Here is a 19,988-nt window from a genome sequence, read left to right on the forward strand (position 1 = left end):
GGTGTGTGCTGAGCAGAGTCAGCTGAGGGCCAGTGGGGCTAGTCCCACAGGGACCGCCTGGGAACCCAAGTGGAATGCGCCTTCGAACGGTCTCCTCGGAGGACAGATGCCTGGAGGGATTTGTCCCCTCACTCCCATCATCCATGGGTTGAGGATTGCCCTAAGAACATGGTTTTATTTGTATATGGCCACATAGCAAGTCTCAAACAAAGTAGATTTTAAAAATTTCATGTTCTCTGTCTTGGTTCCTTGGATGGACCTGTGTTGATTTGAAGGCTTGACTGGGCTGGACACCCCAGATGGCTCATTCCCAGGGCTGGAAGTTGATTCTGGCTGACAAGGACGAGCACAACTGGGATTTTCTATTGGAGTCCCTGCACGTGAGCTCTCCGTATGATTTGGGCTGAGAGGAAAGTGAGCAGGGAATTGGGCACAGTTTAGAATCAGATTGTAGATTCTCATCTTATCTCCTGTCTTGCCTGAGGGTTTCAGCCATGGGCAAGTTCACCATGGATTCGGTGAGACTGAGAAATGACAAGAGAATGTTCTTGGGGTAAAAGGCTTTATACCCAGCCTTATTCTCACAGTGGTAGGTCAAGACTAGAATCACGTCTGCACCCAGCAGTCTGCAGGTCCTTAATCCACCTCTGTCTCTGCCTCCGCCCAGAGCACTGGCCAGAGCTCTTTATATAGTGACTCAGTCAATAACAGCTCATTGCCTGTGGACATGGAACCATTAGCCCAGCAGTAGGCCAATTACATTATCAAGTAGTTTAGGGTCAGATGAGGACCTGGCCATAGGAACTTCCATTTTCCCCACATCTTCCATCCACCCCTCAACACACACACTTATGACTCTGCAAATTACTATTTAACCTCTCTAAGGCACACAATATAAATATTAATGCCTTTTATATCACCCCTGCTCAGAAGCTCATATGCTTTGGTTCCGGTTCAGGTTTGAGCACAATGTCCATGTCCCTCATCCCTACCCCCACCACGGTGGCCTAGGCTGGGACATGACCGCCTATGGCAGATTAGATTACTCTTTAGGAGTCTTCACTCCAACCACCTCATCTCCTAGGAAGACATGTACTTCCACCCCTTTATACTGGGCTTGGCCATGCAACGTGCTTGACCAATAAGATGATGTCACGCAAAACACAGTGTCCTGAAATGTACCTTTGCAGTTGGGCTCACACTTCTGCCATCACCATGAGAAGGACATTCCTGGGCTAACCCACTGGTCCCATGTATTGGACACACCTGCCATTTCCAGCCAAGATCAGCCCACCCACAAACACCTGAGGGAGCCCCATCAAGCTCAGTGAGCCACCAGTCATGCCCAGCCCCCATCAGTAACCCCCAGATGACCACACACGTATGGGGAGCCCATCCACATCAGCACAGCCATCCAGCCCCAGTCATCTGACCCTCACACCCCAGATGCATGTGCTAGATACATGCCCGTGTGTGTACATCACATACAGGTTTCAGTTGTTTATTACCCAACAACAGTTAACTGATGTATTACCAGAGGTATAGCCACAAACTCCTCATCATTACAGTTACAGTGTGACTGCATGACTGCCAGATTACTTTTATTTTATGATCCATGGACCACATAGACAGTGCTGGCAACATCATAAGAAACTGTACCCAGAACTGGATATTGAATACTGATGAGTTGGAAGGCTAAAGGTGATTTTGCAACCACAGACGTTTCAGGTTAATGTGGTTGAGGGGTTAACTGGCTTGGAAAACTCCCACTTGAGACTTCCCATGACTTGTCTGGACTTCACCCAGAATTTTCCGAAGGTTAGTTTGTGATATTGCAGATCAAATGCAGAAACAGCTATGACAATACAGTTGTCTTCTACGGAGCCACACATTAAATATTCTCAAAAATGTAAGTTAATGCCAATCATTAATTTTTTTTTATTTTAGAAAATAGAGCATTTCTCATTTAAATTGTTATTTATGTTAAAATGCACTGAGTTTCCGAATGTCCATCAGCAGGTGAATGGATAAAAAAATGTGGTGTCTGTGCACAATGGAATATTACTCAGCCTTAAAAACGAAGGAAATTCTTAACACACTCTAACGTGGATCAGCCCTGAAAATATTATGCTAAGTGAAAAGTGAAATGAGACAGACACAAAGGGCAAATACTGTTTGATTCACTTACATGGTACATAGAATAGGCAAATTCACAGAGACAGAAAGTAGAATAGCGGTTACCTGGGAATGAGGGGCAGGGGGATGGGGAGTTAGTGTTTAATGGGGACAAAGTTTTAGTTTTCAAGATGAAAAGTGCTGGAGACGGATGGTGGTGTTGGTTGCACAACGAGAATTTACTTAAAGCCACTGAACTGTACAGTTAAAAACAGTGAAAATTTTATGTTATGTATATTTGATCACAATAAAATAATTTCCAAAAAATGCAATGGATTTTTTAGTGAATTAGTATATATACATATATTTTTTTTTAACTTCTCGGTCTTAATTTTATACCTATATATTGACAGATACAAGCCACACAACACAAAAACTCTTCGGGATCCTCAATAATTTTTAAAGGCGTGAAAGGATCCTGAAACCAACAAGTTTGAGAACCGCTGCTCTGTATCCAGCTGAGATGAGCCTGAGCTAGCTGTCCCTCCACTTTCGTCAACTCCCAGATGAAATGTCAAAAATGCCATTTAAATTTCTTCTAGCCAGGGTAGACAGGCGACCTCTAGTGGAAGTATCAGGTATTGCTTGACAGCACAAAATTTCTCTGCTAAATACGTAATTTTGTAGGGTCCGTTGAAATTCTAACACGCGGCAGAGATGGTCACCTGAAATAAGGATTTTACATACTCCCTTTATACCTTGACCATGCCTCTCATGCACATTCACACAAACACAAACATACATGGACCCACAGTCACATACACACATACACACAATTTGACACAACCAGATGTCCACAAACACAGTGACACACATGCAGACACAAACACACACTTATACACAATCTCTCACACAGACCTATATTTGCACACACACAGGAATACTGTCAAGCATATACAAGGAGACACAACCTCACCCATGGACATACACTCACAGTCACATCCACACACCCTTTCACATACAGAGACACACACACACTAAAAATAGCGAATTAACAAAGGAGACTTAGTAAATGAAAGCTATTCTCTATTTTTAAAAAATTGTAATGGAAAATGACTTTCTTCTCAACGCCATTAAATAAATGTTGAACAAATAATTAAGATGAATCTGAGTTTGGCAGCATGCCCAATCAGAGGTCCACAATCCCTTAGCTGAAGTCCTTGGGGACAGAAGCGTTTCAGAACTCAGAATTGTTCCAATTTTAGAAAGGTAATTTTGAGCAAATGCCATATATTATGTAACACTCCCAGGGGCCTGAAGCAGCCCCACCCCCATCAGGCATGTTAATATATTTGCAGCAAAATGTGTGAAAATTCACACCAAAGGAGATAAATAAAGAGTGTAAATAAATCGTATTTGCCATCATGTGAGACTGGGCCAAAATGACCCCTCAAAGGAGTATTCTTTGGTTATCAGAGCTTTTTGGAATTCGGAACTGAGGATAAGGGATACCGGACTCTATAGCAGGCCCCTCACATGTGCGTGTAAAGACATTCCTGCTCTGATTGTAACTTCAATTCCAGGGATGGGCGTGGGGCAAGACAGCGGGATCCAGGAGGACCGTCACTCTTGGCAGTCCCAGACCTTGCATTTTGGCTGCGGAGCTGGGATGCCGGCGGGCTTTGGCCAGATCCAGCGCTGGATCCTGATTGGCCTTAATCTGGAGTAATCCCGCCTCTACTTGCCTGTGAGTAACTCAAGAACACAAGTCTTAGCCAACCAGCACCTACCACATGTCATGTGACTTGCGTTGATCCAATCAGATTGAAGGAAACCCTTCGGCTCACCGAAGGACGGGAATGAGGAGCTCACAGGTGCCTGATCTGTGGGCACCCCGCGAAGCTGACTGGGGATGAGGCCAACTTCGTGCAAAGAAAGAAGTAGAAATGATTTAAGTCCATGTGGTCCCCATGTTGGAGCGCTGCTGAGGTCTAAGAGATCCTGCTGCTGAAAGCATAGCTTGCAGTCCCGCCGCATTGGAGCCAAGGCCAGACCTCCCTTGGGCTGCTCCCAGTGACAGAACACAGTAGGTACTGGTGCCAGCCGACTGCCACCAGACCCACGACTCCTCAGACGGGCGATCTTTGCTCAAGGACCCCACACATACCCCTCTCCCTTCTCAGCACCGTTAACAGCCTGAGGCACCTCTGACCCAGTCTCCCGCCCTCTCTCTTTTCCCAGCTCTAAGACCTGTGGATGGTGGCGATGGGCGCATAACCTAACATACTCAACTCCCTCCACTGTACGCTTTTAAATAATGGTTAAAGTGGTAATTTAGGCTATGGTATTTACACGCACACACAGGTCTTGACCACCCACTTCTCCCCTCCTGTCCGGCCACCACCCTGGTCTAGCCACCATCGTCCCTCACCTTGGCTCCAGCTTCCATCCTCACCCCTTACAGGTCATCCTCCAAGGAGCGGTCCCAGGGTCCTGTTAACCTAGTCGGCTTACGTCCCCATTTTAGAAACCTACCACAGCTCCACCTTATTCAAAATAAAAGCCAGAGTCCTCATCATGGCCCCTGAGGCTCTACCCCAATTCCCTCTTGCCTCACCTCCTGCCAGTCACCCCTCATTCACTCCGCTCCAGCCACACTGGCCTCTTGGCTGTTCCTTGAACTTGACCTGAGTCCTCCAGCCTCAGGGCCTTTGCATTTGCTGTTCCCGCTTCCTGGGACACTTCTCCCAGAAATCTGCATGCCCTGGCCTCACTTCCCTCAGGCTTCTCCCAGGTAACCAGCAACTGCATCAACTCCATCATTCTTCAGCAGTTCCACCTTGGTTATCTTAACCCTTTGTACTTATTAACGTATATGTAAGTTATTCATCCTCTTCCTTGTCTGTCTCCCCCACCACTATGCCAACTCTTTTGAGAGCAGGAATATTTGTCTGGTTCACTATTGTGACCCCAGTGCTTAAAATAAGGACTGACACATAGTAAATGCTTGATAAATATTTGTAAAATGCAAGATTAAAGAGAGCCACTAAAGAGAGACTGAAAGAAACAGGAAGAGAGACAGAGAAGGGGGAGGAGGTAGGATAATGGAGAGGTTGAACTAGGGGCAAACGGGAAGGAAGGTAAAGCAGGAGAGCAAAATGCTGGGGAGAGGTGAGGAAGGGAGAGCTGGGATGGAGAGTAGCAGAGAGGAGAGGGCAAGTCAGACAGCAGAGTGACGGAGAGAGAGAGAGAGCATTGAGAGACATCAGGGAGAGACAAATTGAAAGAGACAAAGAAAAGAGAGTGAAAGGCAGAAAGAGACGTGAAGAGAAACAGGAATTAGGAGACACGGGGCTGGGAGAAGAAGACTGGAAACTAGAAGGAGGTGGACAGAGTCAAATCCCTCTAACTCACCACTTGCTGGTGTCCAGGGCTCTGGTCTGACCTGTTATCCCTTGTGATCCAAGCTGTGACTTTTAAAGGCCTGAGGGTCAAAGGTGGGTGGTGAAAAGAGACATATGAAGCTGTCCCAAGAACTTGAGATCACTAGTTTACTCTAGGAGATACTATCACCTTCATTTTCTAGGACCAAAGAGGTTGAGTAACCTGCCCAAAGTCACATAGCTAATGAGAGGAAGAGCTGCGATTTGAATCTGGCCATCTTGGCCCCAAAATCAGTGCCATTCATTACTACCTATGCTAACTGTAAAGGGGTGCTGGCTTCCTCACTTCCTCTTTGGTCCGGAGACATCCTCTGGGAAATGGTGCTAAGGGGCAGAGAGGAAGAAAGCAATGAGTGACATTCCTGACCCAGTCCCTGCCGACACATGTCCCAGCCTGAGGGAGAAGGCTCAGCTTACCCTCCTGAGAAAGTCTCCAGTGCAATGGAGGAAGCTGGACACAAAAACCACTTCCTGCGTGCAGGGCCCAATGCTTGCCCAGAGCCAGGCCTCAATCTTCCAATAGGAAAACAGACTCAACCAGCTCTAATTCGCAGTGGAACCTGAGTTTCTCTGCCTTGGTTTACCAGCAGCATTGCAGACCAGAGAGGTTGCACTGATCTTCAAAAGCAGCACAGTACTTTGATAACTTCCTCTGTGATTTCCAGCGAGACAAAGAAGCCCCACCACCACCCCTGTCCACCCTCAACTCACAAACCCCAGAAAGACATCATTCCTTCCCAGCAGTATCCTGACATCTCAGAATAATTTAGCCTCTGTCTCTGATATTACCCTTCTACTAATCACAATTCCCAGAACTTCAGCTCTTGCCAGAAATCATCCCACCTCTCCTGTTGCCTCCTCCGCTGTAACAGGAGGGCAGACACTCTGCTTCTCTCCAGAGGCACTTGCCCTCCGTCCCAAACAGGCAGAAACTCTGAAATCCTTCACGCTGCCTGACCTTCATCTACCCTGTTGCAGATAAGCCCCTTTTCCCCACCTCAACCCAAAATCTACATGATGGTGACAGAAGAAAAGGGCCCCCCTAGGAGGGGAAGACTGACAAAAATCAGACGCCATTAAGGACTTGCACTCACAAACTTGAGAAGTACCTCTGCAAAACAACACGAAAAACACAGGAGGCTGTTGGGACTGGAGTTTATTGCAGGTGGATATACGCATATGCAGATTCAAGAAGGGGAGGAAATGGGCTGTGGGCTCTGTGCTCAGAATCCTAAGGAGAGAGTGTCAGGAGGCTGAGGTCGGCATGGGGTCTGCCGGATGGTGGAGGACCCGGCCCGACGGCGGAGGAGCCGCAATGGGTGAGGCCCGCAGCCAGCTCCCCTTCGCCTCGCATTCTTTAGGATACCAACTCCAGAAACGCTTGGTTGGCAATGTCGTGAACAGGGAGCCTGGGCCCAACTGGAAAAGCGCATCCGCGGTGGGGGCGCTGAGCTCTCAAAGGCCGGCGGTCCAGCTCGGGATGGAGGAGACGATTACCCGGGTCCTCGCTCCTCCGCGGCTTCCGGCGTCTCTCCGGGCATCGAGCGGCTCCGGCGGCGGCGGCGGCTGCGCGGCAGCTGCAGCTGGGGTCGCGGCCCGCCAGGGGCTCCCAGGAGGCAGGACACCGAGGCAGCCTCGGGCGCCCGGGCGGGCGGCACGCCGGGGCGGGCGGCGCACGGAGGATACGGAGCGCTGGGCGGCGGGCCTGCTGGGGCAGCGGGGGGCCGCGTGGGAACCCAGATGAGACCGTAGTAGACAGCGAGAAGCACGGCGGCCAACGAGACGCAGAGAAAGTAGGCGCAGACCGGAGCCAGGCGCAGCCAGCGGCCCCGCGGTCCCTCGCTTAGCCCGGCGCTACCTGGGCTCTCGCCGCCACCGCCCACGCAGCTCGTGCCCCGCATGCCCGCAGCCCACTCCGCGAGGCGCCACCACCCGCCACAGGCCCCGCCCCCTCCGGGCTCCGCCCCTAATAGAACCGCCTCCGCAATCTCCCGGGTCATAAACCTCCTCCGCAGCTATGACTACGCCCCTGCGTGGGCGGGCCTATTCCACGTTCTAGGCCCGCCCCCTCTCAGCCTCCGGCCAACCAAGCAGCTAAAGCTTAACCACAGCTCCCTGACCCCGCCCCTACGTGAGTCTGGCCCTCCCCAAGGAATGCAATACATTTTTTTCCTCAAATGCAGGTCTCGGCCCAGCCGACTCCTGCCGAACTTCGGTGTTATACCCACGCCTCTTAAATAGTCCCGCCCTATTTTCCCTGGCCTTTTTCCCGCGCCCTAACTCGTTGCCCCTTTTGGGGCCTCAAACATCTTCCAGAAACCTAGCCCCGCCCCCGAGCCCCACCCCCTTGCCGGGCTTGGATCTCACAAGCCCCACCCCCAGCCTTTACCCCGCCCCAGCTCTAATTTGCCTGTTCTCCCGAGTCAGAATCTGCTCCCACAGGCAATCCGCCCGCTTCTCCCCCGGCCTCATCGCTCCACCCCTTTGCTGCTCCTCTCTCCACTGGTTTCAGCATCATATTCTGACCTTGCCCTCCACTGGCGGCTGAGCCCCACGCCAGCCTTAACTCCCCATCTAAAACAGCTCTTGCAACCAAAGCTCACATCCTAACATTGTCCCTTATTCTGACTCCTTCAACCAGCACTCTAGCCCCCGCTCAGGCTAGCCACGCCCCTCAGGGGGACCTACCTCCTCCTGGCCCTCCACCCTCTGTGTTCTGAGATCTAAACTTACTACGTTCCCGTTCCGCCCAACACACCAATCACACCACTTCCGCAGCAACTGTCCCTTAATTTCTTTCTCGCCCTAGCCCTAGGGTCCGGAATGGGCTTTGGGGAAGAGAGAGCAGAGTCTGGAAATCCAGACTAAACCCCTCCTGCCGCCCCCTCCCCATCAAGGCGGGGAAGCTTCAGTCCCCTCCCAGCGGCGTCTTCAGGAATTCGGGGAGGCCTGTGGGAGGTGGGGAGGGAATAGGTATCAGGGAGGTGGAGGAAGACCCCTTCCTCCCGCCTCTTCTGCCAAGGTAAAGCTCGCCAAGCACAGCAACCCAGCCTGCCCCTGCCAGAATCACAGTTCAAAGGTCAGCAAAAGCACTGCGTTTAATAATAAACGGGGCGGAGTCCGAGTAATGCAGAAGTACCGGCTATTTGCCATGCCCCAGATGTAGGCTCCTGGAGGCGGGAAACTCCGCCCGGGGACCAGCACCTAAGCCCCACGGCCTCCATAGGAGAACGACTCGCGGGCGTCTCAGCCATCCCGGTCCCACAGCATCCCAGGTGAGACAGGACTATTGCCCTGGCCCCACCCCTTTCACTGTCCCTGACTCCTCCCCCCTTACATTTAACCCTCTCTTGGCTGGAGTGTAGCGGAAGCAGAGGATAGAGGGGCAGGGCGGTGCGAGGTTAGTACACAGCACGTAGCCGCAGTCGGCGGGTGCGGTCAGCGGGCTGTCCCCGGTGGCGATGTGGCCGCCACCACCTTGCAGAAACGCACCCTCTGGAAGTCGGTGATCTCTGCCGTCTCCTGACCTTCGGGGCCCGCCTCTGGGGAGAGAAGGGGAGGTCAGCGTCGGGAAGTAATTTACCCAACCTCTACCCGGACCTAGGACATCCTCGGAGAGCCCCGCCCCTCATCCCAAACGAGCCAGGCTACAGCCCACCCCGCGCTAAACGGTTTTTTGGGCTTAGACTCCTTTAATCCCCGAAGTGGACGCACGAATCAACATACACCCCCCACAGAATCTTGTTCCCAACCGAGTAAATAATCTGGTACTGCGAGGTCAGGGCAATTGGACAACACGTGGTAGGAAAACAAAGGGCCTGGGCACACTGGCTTCCCCTACCACACTGAACTGTCCTCTCCGATCCCACCCCACAGGCCTAAACCAACCTCCTTCATGCCAGCCTTACAGGCCCCTGCCCTGCACTGCCCATCTCCTGAGTCTTTATCACTCCCTGGCTCTCGCTCCAAATCCTAATCCATGGAGGGGAGGGGGGTATATTGTCCCTTGTTCGCGACCTGACTTCTACCCCTGGAGGTGGAAAAACAGAATTTAGCCTCTTCCTCCTCATCTGCGAGGCCCAACATTCTAATGGGGGCCTACATTTGTATTATTTACCCCGATAGTTGCACCTCTGAACTTCAACTCTGCCCACAGCGAAAATCCATTACTCTGCCCTTCCCCTTTCTCACTTGCATCTGTTTTAGTTTCTGCTCCTCCCTTTGAACCTAGCCCCTCTCTCGCTTATAGATTACTTCCCAAACCGCTGAAACCCACCTCTAAATCCTAATCCCATTCTGGTTCTACCTCCACACCCCCAGGCCCACACAGACACAATTCCCAGCTGGCTGGCCCCAAGTCCTTCCTTAGCTTCACCCCTCTGACACTGGCTCCATTCCCACCCCATTCCAGCATCCCACCTCTCCCCCAGGTCCAGCTGCTGCCCCACACACCAATGGAGCCCAAGCCCTCCTGCCGTCAGCCCCAGAGGAAGAGGAAAGCCACCTCCACCAGGTCCCATCCTCTCCCCCACCTGGAGCTGCCTCAGACCTCTCCTCTTCAGCCTTCTGGATTCCTGGGAGGCTGGGCCCACTCTCCAGGGAGGCAGGGGCTGGCTGGTCACCTCCTGGGGAAGGTGGAGGACCAGTCAAGCCCCTTCCCCCCCAAATATCCTCCCACTCCGAGACAGAAGGCCCTGGGAGAGAGAGGATTCAAGGAAACACTTGGGGAATGTCATCTGAGGATGTGAACTCTTTATTGGGAAGGGGGCTCTGGCCCACAGCAGGGGCAGGACCTGGGACCGGGCATTCCAGAGGCAGGCACAGTGCACAAAGCAGGCAGCTCCCTTGCCACCAGGGCAGTAGGGCACGTGGGTTCCCTGGCCCAGCCCGAGGGTCTCCCCTGCCCATGCACCCCTTGAGCCAGCCTCATGCATTTCCAAAAGGCCAGGCCTCACCCAGAGAGAGGGCATCAGCCGGGTGGGCGGTCCGGGGAGAATTCAGCTCCATCTCTTCACCCCAGTCGGACACAGGCTGGTGGCCCCCAGGGGGCGAGAAAGGACTGGAAGGCGGGGCCGGGGTCTGGGGACGTGGCCGAGGCTCCTCGGGCCTGGAGGGCTCTTCGTCTGCCGGCTCACTGGTGGGGCTCCCCGCTGGCGCTGCCTCTCGGAGCTGGTGATCTTGCGCTGGTTCTTCCTCTTCCCCGTCAGCCTCTTCCTCCTCCATCTCCTCCTCGTCCTCACTCACGTCTTCCCATTCCTCATCCTCCCCGTCGTCTTCCTCTACCGCCTCCTCCTGCTCCTCCTCCCCCTCATCCTCTGGAGGCCGGTGGGCAGGGGCTGGGGTCTCGGGTGGCTGTGGGGAACAAAAGGCAGGTCGGGAAGAGGGTGCGGGCCCTGAGCACCCCCACACCCCCACCCAGGGATGACAGCCCGCCTTACTTGCGTGGGTGTCTCCTCAGGAGGAGGGGTCTGTGGGGCCTCAGGGGCTGGGGACACTGCCTCCTTCGTCTCCCAGCGGTCATCGTGGTCACTGGAGGGGACACAGGGAAGGCATGAGGCCCGGGTGAACAGGAAGACGGAGCTTCCCACCTCTGGCTCCTCCCCAGAGAAAAGCTTCAGGATTCCCAGGTGAGGACTGGGGATGCTGGTACACTGAGGAGGGAATGGTGGGCACGTGTCCCCAGGCGTCAGGAACAGGTAAATGGAGAGGGAGAAGTTGAGATGGGAGGGAGATGAGGTAAAGGCCCCAACCCCCTAAAACCAAATCCCTGACCCATAGGGAGACAAGTGACCAAGAGACAGGGCCAAGACAGCACAGACCGACGCACCACACACACGTCAGAGCGCAGCCAGAGAGAGCCGCACAGACTCACGGTGGCGGCGCACACACCAGGGAAAAGGGTGTCGCACCTGTAGGCACGGGGGGCTGCCCTGGTCTGGGGTCGGCTGCTCTTCCTCCTCCTGCGGCTGACCTCTGCTTTGTGCTGGGACAGGAACTCCCGGAAAGTGGGGGGCTTGGGTGGCCGGGCCCAGGCCTGGTCATCTGCAACAAAACCTAGCAATCAGGGGCAGGGGGCACAGCACCAACCACCCCTGCCCCCTCACTTGGCCCAACCAGCTGCCTCGCCCCACTCAGGAACACCCACTCACCATAGCGGTGCGATGGTTCGAGGGCAGCAGCTGGGCCATCCTTGAACCTGGGGAAAAAGAAAGGGGGTGAGCGGGCAGCTGGGGGAACAGTGGGGACAGGAGGGAAGGGATGAGGGCAAGTGTCAGAAATCAGTACCATAGAAGGAGAGACGGTCACTGATTGGAAAGGGGGACAGGGTCAGGTGATGGACAAGAGGCAAATCTGACAACATAATAACAAGTACAGAAAAAAAATTCAGTATTTGACACTGATGGACAGTGACTGCAATGGGGTATGGGGGGGACTTGACAATACGGGTGAATGTAGCAACCACATTGTTTTTCCTGTAAAACCTTCATAAGAGTGCATATCAATGATACCTTAATAAAAAAAAAAATCAGTATTTGACCATCAGAACAAAAATTTGCAAAGTGTGTGATCCTGTCACTTCCTCTCTCAGCTTGCCAGCTAAGCAGATTTTCCTGCCACACAGAGCTCGTCTCAGGGCCTCTGCACCTTCTGCTCCTGCTGACAATCTTCCCCAGATCTTTCAATGACCCTCTCTCTCACCTCCTTCAGGCGTCAACTCAGAGGCCTTCCTAAACCACCTCTAACGTAATCATATACTATGACATACATCATCGGAGTCTAAAACAACAGCTCCCATTCCTCTCCACACCATGCTTCATTCTTCATGAGCCGCTGTTAAGATCTGTTGATTGCCCATCTTTCCAACTAGTCTCTCAGTTCCATGAAAACAGAAGTGTTTTGTTCACTGCTGTGTCCCCATAACCTAGAACCTTGCGTGACACACCGAAGGACTCAAACATTTGCTGATGAAATCAACACACGTTAAAGAAGCTTCTTAGAAGCTGCTCTGGGGACACCAAGAAGAAAACAATTACTTTCTTGTTGTTAACCCTGTGAACATTTCCCAAAAAGCTCAGCTGCCTATATCTAAGATCAGCTACAGTATCTATGCAAAATATTTCGCATGCTTGCACCAGCTTAGTTCACAATCCCAAAATGCACATCCCAACCACCAGACCTGGAGAAGAGCCCTCCTCCTCTAGCTGGCACTGACAGACTTACGGGTGTGCAAACCTCCAGTGCAGCGAAGGATGGAGAACAGGGTGAGAACTATAGTTGCGGATCCTAAGACTGCCATTCCGCTCTTTTAGAACCTTCTCCACCCTTGGTAGGACCTTGGTCCTCCTGTCAATGATGCAATGATGCCTTTAAGTTGGACTAACTGGATGTTCCCGGAGACCCAAAAGAGGACACAGTAGGACTTGAAGATACTAATGCCACCAGAACAAAGGGCTCGGGTTTGTGGGGGATAGATTAGAGGGATGAAGGAAGGACACAAAGGTCTATCTGTTATCAATTCCTCAGGCCCTCCCTGCATTAGACCTGACATCCATACCGGCAGTACCACCCGTGAGAGTGGCAACTTAATTCCCGGCCACAGCTGGGCCTGTTGGCTAATAGAATGGGGAAAGCGTGTCCCTTCCTCGCCCTGCATTTGCCAGGACCAGCATTTCCCCAGTAGCTGCTCCCCTCGGCCTGAACCCCAGAATGGGCTAAACAGGCAAGTGGGGACTCACATTCCATCAGTCTTCTCAGCGTCCCACTCGCGCCGCCACTGGCCAGTGGGCTTGCGGTGTCTCTGCAGCCGCTCTTGGTCAATCTTCTCCCTCTCCTGCTTCCAGCGCAGGTACTCCGAACGCTCACGGCCCGTCATGGAGAGTGTCATGTCCTGAGCACCGCCCATGCCGGCCCGGCGGCCCTGTCCCCAGTGGACAGACGGTCAAGGCCCCGTTCTACAACCCACCCCACCCCACCCCATTCCCTCTGAGCTCGGGGATACAGCCACCTGCTCAAGACCACACAGGAGGAGGTGACAGGGCAGAGACTAGAACCAGGTCTGCTCACCTGCCACCTCCTCAGAGGGCAGCCCAGGTCCCTCTGAAGACAGTACCCCCTCTACTTTTCTGTCCCCTACCCCTACTGAATCTTTCTTCACAACCTTTGGCATCACCTGACATCTTCTTTATACCCACTTACTAACCACCAGAATAAACTTCAATAGGGCAGTGGCTCTGCCTTGTTCACAACTTAGCACCTGAGACAGTGCCGGCGCCCAGCAGGTGCCCAGGGAACATCATGAGCGTTAGTAAGGAGAGGACGTCACCAGAACAGGCCATGAGGCTGTGAAAAGGTAGGCGCACAGTGACAGCACAAGAACCCACAAGAGACTAGGGCTGGAGACGGGAGTGCAAGGAGGCGGCCTCTCTGCTCAGTCTCACTCGCAGCTGTGCCTGACATTTGCACCCCCACTAAGCATATGCTGCTGAAACGAGATGCTGGCTGCAGAATGCCAGCTCCTACCTGCCGCTCCTGCTCGAGGCCGCAGCGCACCCGCTCGAAGTCGGGACCCCCCCAGTTACGCCCGTGCCGGCGGCTGCCTTCCCGGCGGTCCCGCTCAGGCTCCTCCAGGGGCCCGCTGCGTCGTCGGGGGTCATCCAGGAAGTTCCGCACGGGGTTGGGCTCCAGCACGCCTTCCTGCGGCCACAGGGTGTGGGGTTAGCAGGCTCACGGGGCCTGGCGGCTCTGCCGCGCGAAGGGATGCTGGTGGCACTGACCCGCTGGTTGCGCTCATACTCTGCAATCTTCTCCATCTCTTCGTTCATCTTCTCGATGTTCTGCCTGCGCCGCTCCTCCCACTCCTGGAGGAGGATGACACAGACCCTGGGCATCAGGACCTGAGTGTGTGTTACCATTTGTGCCGAGGGGTTAACACGGCGGGCCTGAGCCTCTCTCCTTCGGCTGGCTTTCACAGCGGGCCCTTGCCTGGCGCTCAGGCTCACCGGCCTTTACTGTCTGCGCAAATACCACGGTGTATGCCGACCACCTGCTTTCCTTCCGGGGGTGTGGATTCTGGGTACGGACTAGGCAGAGGGCACCCACATGACCAGGCCCCAAAAAAACCCTGGGCCCCAGTCTCCAGCGTTCTGGTTTCCTCCAGACTTCAGCCCGTGCGCCTCTTCCCTTTGCTGACTGTGCTTTGTAACCTTTCATTGTAATAATCTTTCTGGCAAAACGCTGACCCTGAAAGAGGGGTTGGTGATCCCAATGCCTCCTAGTTTCCACAGTAATAATGGCAGTAATAAAGAGGAATAACTTGGCAGGTGGCTGGGTGACCCCCACCCCCAAGCCACCCTAAGAGAATTTTAGATGAGCACATGGCCAAGCTGCTGGGGATGAAGTTTTCATTCCCAGGGCTCAGCACACAAGAGAGAAATAAACTTCCACTTAGTTTATGCTAGGGCATTTGGGGTTCTTTTTGCTACAGTAGCCTAGTGTGTACAAATAATAAACATTTCTAAGTTACATTCACTCAGCACTTCCTCTGAGAGTTTCAACACCTGATGTCACACAATGCTGACCATAACCTTTAAACCTGATTATCATTCCCACCTCAGAGTGAGAACCAGAACCTCCCGTGGAAGTGAGCTGCCCGGAACCTCCCGGAGAAGTGAGCTGCCCAAGCTCAGGGAACTAACAGAACCAGGCTGACACCAAGTTCAGGGTGGGCTCTAAGCCACTATGCTACACGGCCTCCCACCCTGCTAACCTGAGCATATGAGTGGCAGAAGCAGTTACAATGAGAACACCACTGCTCCCTAAACAAATCCAAGGAGTGAGACCAACAGGGGGTGTGCACGATAATCAGAGCCCACCAGAGACAGACAGACAGACAGAACCACGGAGAGCAGAGATGCAAGGGAGGGCAGGTGGGCAAGCAAGCACTGGACAGCGAAGAGGAGGGAGACCGGGAAGCAGACTCGGGCACTGGCTGGGAGAGGAGGAGCTAGATGCAGGTGAGAAGAGACAGACAGAAAGATGGACAGGAAAATGGTCTGAGAGTAGAACTAGAGAAACAAGACGGGAGACCACCTCAGCCAGCTCCCTCTGGCACCCACCTTGGATTTGCGGTCGGCTGCTGTGGCATCGCCAGCTCTGGAGAGATGAGGGGACCCTCTGGCCCGGCCCCTCCGACCACGGCCCCCAGTTCCTCCTCGAGGCTGCTCACCAGGACTGTCCTCCCAGCAGTGGAATGCCCGGCCCATGCCAGCCCGGCCTCCCTGCTGTGGGGTGGTCCGGGCTCCCTTGCTGGCCCCTGGGGGCCGAGGAGTCCCAGGAGCCCTCCTGGAGGGACCCACGTTCTTCTCCTGGAAGGGGACAAGGAGAAAAAGTACAGTCCCTGGGGCAGGGAGACTGGGACACCCCAGGCCCAGGGGGCAGCTGCCCACTCCAAGCCCACCCACAGGGTGTGGGGCCGCTGGGAGCGCTCCTGGGTGTCCGGCCTCAACTCTCCCAGTCCCTGTCCTCCCAAGTACCCCACCCTGGTGTGGAGCTCACCACCTCTACTGCCACATTCTCCTCCACTGCACGGCCTTTCCGCGGAGCTGTCACTGCCACTCCATCCAGTTCGGCTTTTTTACGATCCTCCTCAATCTCCTGGGGGCAAACATCAGAGGAAGGGCTGTGTCAGGGGTCCTGGGCGCCAGCTGGGTCCCCACGGCCCAGAATCTCCACCAAGCGTGGCCCCAGCCCAGGCCTCTCTCCTGAGCTCTCAACAAGAAAGCTGGTCACATCAGCACCTTCCTGTAGCGCTGTTCCCCTGCTCAGAACCCTCCTACGGCACCCATCTCCAAGGAAGAGCCAAAAGTTTCCCCACAGCCCTTGGGGCATGACAGGGTCTGGCCTCAGCACCCTGACCTCATCTCCCACCCTCTCCCCACTGCTCACTCTGCTCCTAGAACATACCACGTTCAGACTTGCACCTGGTCCTCTGTACCTGTGGTTTCCTCTGCCGAACACTCGGCCTGCAGAGCTCCTTCAGTCCCTCATCCCCTTCGGTCTCTACTCAAATGTCCTTCTCAGGGAGGCTTTCCCTGATCAGGTCCCCTGCCATTCCCTCATCCCTTCCCCCAGTCACCACCTGGCATTATGTGTATTCTGCTCATTGTCCAACCCCCATCCCAAAACAGAATCTGCCCTAGGACAGGGTTATCTGTTTTGTTCACTGATATATATACCCTGAGCCTAAAATGTGCCTAGCACACAGGAGAAATTCAATGCTTTTTTTTAATGAATGAATGCATGAAAAATGAATAAATGAAACACACTCCTCCTCCCAGGGTCCATCTCAAGGACAGCTCTACCACCTACTCTGTCACCTTTAACAGGAACCTGGACCTTGCCCTGGACTCTCTCCTCTCTCCCTCTCCCTGACTCTCACCACTGCCCGTGAATCACTGAGTCCCTCCCAACGGCCCTGTCACTGGCCAAGTACCTTCTCTCCACCCGAGGTCCCTGCCTCAGCTTCTTCCTTGGTCTCTTATCTCCAGTACCACCTCCCCCCACCTGCCACCCCATAGCAACCAGAGGGGAGTCTTCCTAAAAAACTATTTTGACCTGGTCCCACTCCTGCTCAAAGCCCTCCATGGCTCCCCAGTGCCCTCTTAGTCTGGCCCCTGTTGACCTCTCCAAGTCAATATTCCCCAACCGACTCTCCAACTTGAAGGTCTAAGTTTTTGCACAAACTGTTCCCTTTTCTTGATACGTGTTCTGGTCTCCTCCTCAACTGGCTCACCCTTCAGGTCTCAAAATCCCCTCCTCCAGGAAGCCCTCCCTAATATCCCCTACACTGGAACATTAAAACACTATCTAGCATACAACAGAATCTCAATATGCATTATTTATTTATTTTTTTTGTTTAAAGAAGACCCCTCCTCAGATTCAGTGCAGCTGCCTGAGACACAGGCTCCCAGAGACTCCTGAACTCCCCAGTCTCAGCCTTGCCCACTCTGGGTCATCACTGACTGCAGACAGGTCTGTGCCCCCACTGGACTGGGAACTTTGGGAGGGCAGGCCCAGGGCTGTGTCTGTCACAGTTATTTCCCCAGCACCATTCAGCACAGGGCCTGGTACAGTGAAGCAATCTTGGTGAGTATCTGTGAATGAGTGCTAGATGATGGCATGAAGGAAGGAATTCCAGGCTAAGGCCTTTGGCTTTTGTCCTGAAAGTGATGGGGAGCCATGAAAAGTTTTAAGGAAGGGAGAGGTCAGGGAAACTCACTGCTGGGAGGAGAGGGGATAGGGTCTCCCAGGGCAGGGCTAGGGCACCTGGTAGCGCCGAATAAGGGCCTCATTCTTTCTCCGAAGAGCCTCGATCCTTTTGTCCAACTCAGCATCCTTCTCCTCCTTCGATTTCAGATCCAGTGCAGCTGCCTGAGACACGGAAACAACTGACAGAGGGCAGGAAAAACCTGCACTCATCCCAGGGATATTCAACCCAGGGTCTGAGTCTTGCATCCCCCTCCGCCCAAGCCCCCACCCCAAAGCTCAGACTGGAGACCCCACTTGCCATCTCACCATTCCACTGGCCAGGGTCCCAGAAAAGGGAGGCCAGGGTCCCAGAAAAATTCCCTTGCAGAATCTGAACACAGCACCCCTGAGGGAAGAAGGAACAGACGGACTAAGCCAATGCCCATGCCCCTCCAATCTGTTTCTACCTCTCCCGTACCAGAGGCTCTTCTCAAACACAAACACCTGCACCCCACAAAAATTCTAGCCCTCATCTCACCCCTACTTTAAGGTGCTATCCTGCCCCTTACTTGCAAAAAAAAAAAAAACCCTCGTGAATAGTTGGGCCCATCCATTCCTATGTAAACACTTGAGTCACACCCACCCTGGGAAAGTTCTGGCCCCGCCCCACCGCTGAAGGAAACATCCCCTTCCACAGGAAAATTCTAGTCCAGCCTCCACATCCCTCTGTTGGGAGTTTTAATCTAAGCCTTCATCCCGAGTAACCTGTACAAGAGGGCCCAACTCTCTGTGCCCATTCTGGTGCCATTAACATCCCCATAAACACTCTAGGTCCGCCTCTTCCTCAGGAAAATGTCAGAACCGTCCCATTACCCCACACTCAAAAAAAAGCCCTAACCCCTAACTCCTATAAACTAAAGGGACCCTCAGAGAATATTCTAAACCCACGCCTCCATCAGAGTTGTCCCAGCCCCAAGCATCTCAAGACAAGAACGGCTGCCTTCCCGCACCCAACAAAGATTCCGAAAATAGGCCCGTTACCCACTGACGAGGCTTTCTGGGTCTGGCTTGACCTCCCCAGTTAATACTCTTAACCTCCTGGGAGCTGACAAAGCTTCCCCGCGCGCCTAAGGCTTTCCAGGGAATAACTCCAGCCTTGACCCGGTTGGAAACGCCACAGCCCCGCCCCGACCCACACAAACTTTCTGGCCCCGCCCACACGCCTGCGTCATAATCTGGACCCGCTTCTGCCTTTCCCAGCCAACTCAGGCCCCGCCCCCTGGATTCCCAGGCAACAGCCCGAACCCGCCCCCTTCTTGCGTTATTACACCGGTCCTGTCCCCCCTCCCCCACCAGCTCTCCAACCAGCGCTCTGGCCCCGCCTCCAATTTGCTCAGCCAAGCTTCTCGTCATCCCCCAACCCCGTCGTGTTAGTATCTATCCCCGCTGCCGGGGAACCCAGCCTAAGCTCTGGGTCCCGGAAAGGCTTCCCCGCCTACGTTCTGGCCGCACCCCTGACTCCAGCAAAACTTCCTGGCTCCACCCCCAGGACTCCCAGCCAACACTCAGGCCCCGCCCCTGGCTCACCTCCAACTTTGATCCGCCCACACTTCTGCGTTAAGCCTCCGTGTCCACCCGTGGCTTCCAGGCCAACGATGTGGAGCCGCTTCAAGCACTAGCAAAACTTTCTGGCCCCGCCCGCAGTGCATTCGGCCAGCACTCCGACACCGCCCCCAGCCAGCCGGGCAACATTTTGGCCCCGCCCCAAGCCCAAACACAACTTTTCGGTCCCGCCTCCAACTGCCCACCCATGCAACGGCCTCGCCCCACTCCCCGCAGCCCGGCCTGCCCGGGCCCTGCCCACTAGCCGACGTCCGGCCCCGCCAGGGCCCCTCTAGCTTCCATGTGGGCATCCTGTCCCCGCCCCCCGCAGAGTACTCTGGCCCCGCCCCCGCGGCAGCTCGCCACCCAGCCAGCTCTCACTCCCCCAACGTGGGGCATCAGGCCCCTCCCTCTCCGGGTGCGCTCCCGGCCCCTTCCCTCGGTCACCTGTCCCGGAGACCCAGCGGCGTCCGCTACTCTGGCTCCGACGGCCTCCGAGTCTGCAGCTCCCGGGTCACGCGCGTCACTTCCCGCCGGCACCACGTGAAGAAGGGAACTAAAGAGGGCCACTTCCGGTCCTGT

The 19,988-nt window shown here is 54.3% G+C and overlaps 2 protein-coding genes and 1 long non-coding RNA gene across 9 annotated transcripts; all 3 read right to left on the reverse strand.

Moving 5' to 3' along the window:
* Positions 1 to 2,492: 2,492 nt before the first annotated feature.
* Positions 2,493 to 5,649, reverse strand: LOC140846958 (uncharacterized). The gene is made up of 3 exons (XR_012126532.1): positions 5,530 to 5,649; positions 3,906 to 4,037; positions 2,493 to 2,840 (listed from the first exon to the last, which is right to left on the reverse strand). It is a non-coding gene; the product is annotated as an uncharacterized lncRNA (long non-coding RNA).
* A 1,047-nt stretch (positions 5,650 to 6,696) lies between these two features.
* INAFM1 (InaF motif containing 1) lies at positions 6,697 to 7,893 on the reverse strand. Its single transcript, XM_017663202.3, has one exon. The coding sequence runs from the start codon at positions 7,556 to 7,558 to the stop codon at positions 7,052 to 7,054; it is 507 nt and encodes a 168-aa protein (XP_017518691.3). The 5' UTR covers positions 7,559 to 7,893; the 3' UTR covers positions 6,697 to 7,051.
* A 444-nt stretch (positions 7,894 to 8,337) lies between these two features.
* On the reverse strand, positions 8,338 to 19,978 carry CCDC9 (coiled-coil domain containing 9). 7 transcript variants are annotated; one of them, XM_017663214.3, is made up of 15 exons: positions 19,854 to 19,978; positions 18,132 to 18,210; positions 17,883 to 17,987; positions 16,113 to 16,211; positions 15,674 to 15,922; positions 14,333 to 14,416; positions 14,079 to 14,252; positions 13,295 to 13,476; positions 11,708 to 11,754; positions 11,468 to 11,600; positions 10,997 to 11,087; positions 10,514 to 10,910; positions 10,091 to 10,183; positions 8,698 to 9,100; positions 8,338 to 8,507 (listed from the first exon to the last, which is right to left on the reverse strand). In XM_017663214.3, exons 2-14 carry the CDS (start codon positions 18,132 to 18,134, stop codon positions 8,997 to 8,999), a joined length of 1,761 nt encoding a protein of 586 aa, XP_017518703.2. In that variant the 5' UTR covers positions 18,135 to 18,210; positions 19,854 to 19,978; the 3' UTR covers positions 8,338 to 8,507; positions 8,698 to 8,996. The 7 variants fall into 7 exon arrangements, with proteins under 7 accessions (XP_017518703.2, XP_017518701.3, XP_017518702.3 ...); XM_017663212.3 differs by lacking the exon at positions 19,854 to 19,978 and adding an exon at positions 19,392 to 19,577; XM_017663213.3 differs by lacking the exon at positions 19,854 to 19,978 and adding an exon at positions 19,392 to 19,575 and having other exon boundaries at positions 9,051 to 9,100.
* Positions 19,979 to 19,988: the final 10 nt, after the last annotated feature.

The sequence above is a fragment of the Manis javanica genome, chromosome 17 (genome assembly GCF_040802235.1).
Source record: "Manis javanica isolate MJ-LG chromosome 17, MJ_LKY, whole genome shotgun sequence".
NCBI lineage: Eukaryota > Metazoa > Chordata > Mammalia > Pholidota > Manidae > Manis > Manis javanica.

Bases quoted from the DNA above. Each gene is read 5' to 3' on its own strand.
- INAFM1 (XM_017663202.3), bottom strand. From the start codon at position 7,558: ATGACCCGGGAGATTGCGGAGGCGGTTCTATTAGGGGCGGAGCCCGGA.
- CCDC9 (XM_017663212.3), bottom strand. From the start codon at position 19,513: ATGCACTGCGGGCGGGGCCAGAAAGTTTTGCTAGTGCTTGAAGCGGCT. The intron at 13,477-14,078 runs GTAGGAGCTGGC...CACTGGGGACAG, and splicing joins GCCTCGAGCAGGAGCGGCAG to GGCCGCCGGGCCGGCATGGG. The intron at 10,911-10,996 runs GTAAGGCGGGCT...TGTTCCCCACAG, and splicing joins CTGAGGAGACACCCACGCAA to CCACCCGAGACCCCAGCCCC.